This window comes from Nicotiana tabacum, chromosome 15 (genome assembly GCF_000715075.1).
Source record: "Nicotiana tabacum cultivar K326 chromosome 15, ASM71507v2, whole genome shotgun sequence".
NCBI classification, from domain to species: Eukaryota; Viridiplantae; Streptophyta; class Magnoliopsida; order Solanales; family Solanaceae; genus Nicotiana; species Nicotiana tabacum.
Genome location: NC_134094.1, coordinates 116,887,299 through 116,893,298, shown reverse-complemented (window position 1 = coordinate 116,893,298; position 6,000 = coordinate 116,887,299). Strand labels below are relative to the sequence as shown.

The following is a 6,000-nucleotide window of genomic DNA, read 5'->3' as shown; positions in this document are numbered from 1 at the left end:
ACCGGGACCATCAAAATACGAATCCGGGCCCGTTTACTAAAAATATTGACCGAAATCAACTAAAATTAACTTTTAAGGTATAAATTCTTATTTTCATCAGTTTTCAACTTAAAATTTTTTCGGAAACACGTCCGGACTGTGCACGCAAATCGAAGAAGGTAAAAATGAGATTTTTAAGGGTTAAGAACACAGATTCGAGTTCTAAAATATAAGATGACCTTTTGGATCATCATAGTTTTTAAATATTTACCCATGTGAATTCTCTTTTATTTTTGCACATCATACTTAAATTAACATGGCTAAACTAATTATGCCAACTGAATAAATTACCAATACTGATAAACTTCAGGTTTACACCATGACCTGTGCAATTATCAATAAACTCCAAATTTATTATGATATGGGTTTATATATCAATAAACTTCTACTTTATTGTTGCATTCTTTTATTTGTGTAGTACAAACTGGAGAATAAAGTAGGTAACTTTTCACATACATATTACCCTGCTACAAGTTGTAGTAATAGAAGATATTAAATCTTTCCTTTATTTATAATCTCAACATAACCAACCACTTTCACGAATAATTTAGAAACTAAATAAGTTTCTTTGAGACTTACTATAACACAATACCTTATTGATAACCTATTTATTTCTCCAAAATAGTATAATTGGCTCTTCCAAAGCTCTCAATTAATTTTGTACTACCACATATTCATCAACATCTATTTAGTGAATATCTCTTTCAAAGAGAAAATTATACCATTATGGTCATGGTCAAAATTTTATGCAAGATCACATTGCCAAAACATTTGGCGCACAATATGTACGTGACCAATGACCATTCATGCCATAATAATGGCATTATTTTCTTATTTCCTCTCAAACCTTCTTGTAGAGGTGAGTGTGGTATCTTCACTACCACTAGCACATTCATATTCATAATTTATTTCATTCACTTCCAAGATTGAATATGTATTCATAAATCACATGCATCATGAATGGACCATAGTCATCTATATGTGCTTTACAAAATCTCATGTCAAATCGATGACAAACATTAATTTCATAGAGTGAAGGATTATTTTGAGAATCCTTATTGTTCTCATTACCACAATGATGACGATTATAATTTCGTCTATTACCACGTCTACGTCCATTGATACCTTCACAGTAATAATTTTGTCTTCTTTTAGACTTATCACATACTGCTACCACATTCTCTTAAGGGAATGAGAATGAAGCAAATTAAATGGGACGGATTTTTACTTTTTGTGCCCACAATCACACATGAATTTGATCATGGCAAAATATAGAAATTTTATCACTTCGTGAGGTTATAATTTCTTACAAACTCTATTAGAGTTATAAACAAAATTTATTGTCTTTGCTTGTATTTAAAATCAAATTATAGAATTTCAAAAATTTAAAAGAGAAAAATAAGGTAAAATACTTACCTTCAATCCAGAATTTATTCCTGAGGGAAGTTCATGAAACAATTGACAATCATTATGCTCAATATTATGTATAAGTTGAGCACCATGCACGTATCCCAAAGCCTCTACTCAATTGGTTGGAGTCGCATGCTGATAACGTGTTATAAAATAATAAAAGAAGAAGAAGAGTATTGCAGAAAAAAGTTCAGTGTCCCGACCACCAACAGTGTATTGTGATAATATTGGCACAACATATCTATGTCAGAACCTCGTTTTCCATAGTCGAATGAAGCACATTGCAATTGATTTCCATTTTGTTCACGATCAAGTCCAGCAGAAGCAGCTTCAAGTTGTACATGTTCACTCAACTGACCAACTTGCAGACAGCCCGCTCTTGCAAAGACTCCATTCCAACAACATCTTAACAAGCTAGGAGTTGTTGACTTGACTCCTAACTTGAGGGGGCGTAATAACAAAATATCTGAAAATAAGGGATAGCATCAAATAATATCAGTGATATATATATATATCCTTATCCATTTGTTCTTATTTATATTTTAAATGTATAGGAAGTTGTTTCTATCCCTATTCATTTGTAGGACTCTTGTTACTGTTGTAATCTATATAAAGAGAGACATTGTCATCAATAAAACAACATACAATTGCTTCATCTTTAGAATTAAGTTCAGTGTATTTAAGTAAATATAGACCAAGATTGACTAAAATGAATCAGCATTTTCATAACATATTTGAAAATATTTTCTACTCTGATTTATCTTTTTCCTGAGCTACTCCTAGCTGGTAGGGTTTCAACACGTATAATGAGCTGATGCTTTTGTTTCATTTCTTTTATTTTTAAGCCCTCATTTAATGCTTAATTAAATCTAGCTATTTGCATGCAGATTGAGTCAATTTCAAGTGGAAATCTGCCTCCTGGGATTGACCCAAGTACATGCCGCAGTGTGTGAGTGTTGTTTGTGTTTAATCCTTTGGTGCTTTCTCTTCCTCATGGTGGTGTATGAGCTAGAGTTACATAAAACTTGCAAGGCTCATAAATCTCTCATTCCGCTAATGTTATTTGATGTTTAATAAATTACTTTTGTTAATTATGAAATCACTTGTTATGATTTACATATACTGCCACATCTATTGAGGGGCATTTATAAAATTTTGCTTAAATTAATTTCATGATTTTGGTGACAACTTTTATTTTTTATGCTTTAATTTTTGGAGGAGGTTCTTATATATTCTTCTATTTTTCTTCTTTAAAGTTTTAGTTTCTTTTACTTCAGAGAAAATGCAAGTACATGGGGAATATTCACCTATAAGTCGTTGAACCACTTCTTCAAGAAGTTTTTTCGAGTACTGGTCTCGTTGTATACAAGCTTGTAGGGATGGAAAAGGTACTTCTTGTGCCGATCTCACAAATTACATATGGTGTCTGTATAATTTCTTTGAGTCTCCCCTTTTCTTGGTTTCCTGGGCCATATTTGTTCTATGTTTAATTGCATATCATTGTTTCATGCAGCCAAGGGCGAAGCTACTTTATCCGAAGAATGGTCAATTGACCACCCTTAGTCAAAAGATTATACTGTTTATATAGATAAAATATTAGCTTTCAGAGGTGTATAACATAAATTGAACACTCTTTGTCGGGAAATTTTCCACTTCTTTCAAGTTTGAACATCCTTGCGAAAATTTCTGGATTCGCCACTGCATGCAACCATCCTATTATTTTGTTCATTATTATGATCATAGATCAGCTGGACTGGCGATAATCTCTTTTAATGGGAAACATCTGTATCTGTAAGTAGGACTTGTTTGTTACTCTATTTTTCACTTGGCCTGGATATAAGTAGTTTTTACTCTTATTTTGTCATTTACAGGGTTGGGCAGCTTATAAAAGTTAAATTGGGCATACACCAGTGGAAAGAGTGGATATTTCAAGCTCATTAAGTTTCCATTAGTTTCTATTTTACTAGTTCACTTACTGAGTTGCTATTACTTGGCAGTTTTTTCCAATATAATATATTTTGGTGAACTTGCATTAAAGAGTGATATTCAATTATTTGTAGGTCACTTTAATATATTTATTGATGATCTGAATCCCGAAGTTACTGATTTCATGTTGTTTGCAAGCATCTCTGTTTCTTAAATTTGACTGACACAGTATTTCGTGCTTTCAATATAATTATTTTATTTAAACTGTCAAATATTCAGGCACACTTAAATATGCATATTGTATAGTCAATGTGATTGTATTGTATCCAGTGGCTAATTATCCATATCCTATCGATGATAGTGATGTAAAGATAATATGGGATCAAAACACTGGGGATTCTAGGGAATATGTATCATTTCTATATGCAGTTTACTTCACATTTATCTCTTGGATGATCCTCTTTGACATTAATACTTAATCATATTGTATTGTTTCTCTTCGAGATGCTCAAATGCTATTAATGATTTAACAGGTAAAGATTAAAGAGGAACAAAGCCCTTCTTTGTGGTCATTATTAAACTTTTGGACAGATGTGATTTAAAGTTTTAAACTTGCTTCCATTTTAAATGGCTGACATCTTCCTTTTTATTTCTCACTTACTTTGAAGGAAAATAGCATAAATAGATACAATATAATTAGGCTACAAAAGGTGCTAATGTGAATGATAATAGGCAGAGTTCATATGTCAGAAATACTGTGGAATTAACAAATGGATCCTCAAGTGTGTTTCATTTTTGTGAACCATAAATTGTAGTGCCAAATTGGTAAAGAAAACTATCCAAGAGAACCCCATCTTCAGGATATGCAGTTATGAGTTCGTAATCTTGTACTTGGTCGTGCCCTTCTTAATAAACTTTTGGTTTAACCCCCTTGATTTTATTTTGTTCAACCGTAAAATGAAGTTTCTTTGTTTGTTGTCTTTTTGGTATTTCAGAAGAGGGTAAAGAGGCAGCAAACAGTGATTGTTAAGTTATGTGTCTTTATGTATTTTGATGATCTAATAAACTTCTTAATAAGAACCAGATTGGGAACATATTACACATGCTCAAGAACAACAAGTCTCAAGTCTAGCACAAGTCCCAACAACTTGAGTCAAAGAAACGAGAGAGGGAACAGATGTCCATCAGTTCCTCCGTTGACTGTACAAGTCAACTCTCTACAGTTGTAAAGTAGATGCACTATTTTTTGCACGCGCAACAGTGCAACTGTCACTTCTTTGAGCATTCCTTGTACCGGATAATTGCATACATCATCCTAATGACCTCACTTGTATATTACCAACATAAGGCAAGGGAAATGGACACACTTGCACAACCCTAAATCATTAATTCTCTCTCAAGTGTGCCGCGAACTTCAAGTCAGTGAAGAACAAAGCAACAATAGAACCAAAGACCAGATCCCAATATCAAATCTATCATAAGTCCTTAGTATTGTTGTATCTTTGTTAGTGTCATCTATTTGTAACTCCTACTCAGCTTACTTAGAAGCATTTCTGTAGGAGATCTTTTGTAAGATCATAAACCCTGTGTTTGTGTTTTGGCTAGAGTTAGTCAAAGTGTGTGCTTTGTAATAGAGTTATTACAAAGAGGCTCGTAATAGAGTTGTTACAAGTAGGTGAGAGATTAAGAGGTTAATTCCTAGATTACAATAGGTTGTAATCTGAAAGTTGCTTAGTTAGTGAAGTTAAAATCTTACGAGGGTAGGTCGTGATTTTTAATCCCGTGAACTGGGAGTTTTTCACGTAAAACTTTGTTGTGTCTTTTAGTTATTGTTGTGTGTGTGTGTGTGTGTGTGTGTTTTGTGGAAACTGATATAGAACCAAGTTCTCTATACAGTTTGGTGAACCCTAAGTTTACATCAATTGGTATCATATAGGTTATTTCTACAATGCTAACACCTAGAAAAGATCCACAGGGCTGCTCCACCAAACTTTGAAGAAGGTCAATCAACCTACAGACCACCAAGATTTAATGGGCAGTATTACGGATGATGGAAGACAATGATGCATGATTTTATCATGGCTGAGGATTCTGAGATCTGGGATGTCATATGCGATGGCCCCTTCGTTCCCATGAAGACCATTGGGGAGCCAGTAGTGACAGTTCCAAAAACAAGAAAGGAGTACAATGATGATGACCGTAAAGCTATAGAGAAAATCTTCCGAGCAAAAAAAATCCTCGTCTCTGGTATTGGTCCAGACGAATATAACAGAATCTCTTCCTGTCAATCCGCCAAGGAGATTTGGGAGGCTCTCCAAACAGCACATGAAGGGACAACTCAAGTTAAGCAGTCAAAGATTGACATGCTCACTATTGAGTATGAACTATTCAGGATGAATGATGATGAGTCCATTCAGGACATGCATACTCAGGGTGCAGTGAAAGGAAGCAGCTAAAGATGGTATATGAATAGTGGTTGCTCTAAGCATATGACTGGAAGCATTGATGATTTTCTTTCACTCAAATCCCTTCAAGGAGGGAGTATGTCCTTTGGCAATGGGAAAAAGAGATATATTCTGGGAGTAGGAAGAGTTGGGAAGACGCTCACTCATTCAATTGAGAATG

General features: G+C 34.0%; 1 protein-coding gene across 1 annotated transcript; it reads left to right on the top strand.

Annotated features, from left to right (window-relative positions):
• The first annotated feature begins 5,435 nt into the window (after positions 1–5,435).
• Positions 5,436–5,831, top strand: LOC142169814 (uncharacterized). The gene has a single exon (XM_075231734.1). It carries the CDS (start codon positions 5,436–5,438, stop codon positions 5,829–5,831), a length of 396 nt encoding a protein of 131 aa, XP_075087835.1.
• The last annotated feature ends 169 nt before the right edge of the window (positions 5,832–6,000 follow it).

Bases quoted from the DNA above. Each gene is read 5' to 3' on its own strand.
- LOC142169814 (XM_075231734.1), top strand. From the start codon at position 5,436: ATGATGCATGATTTTATCATGGCTGAGGATTCTGAGATCTGGGATGTC.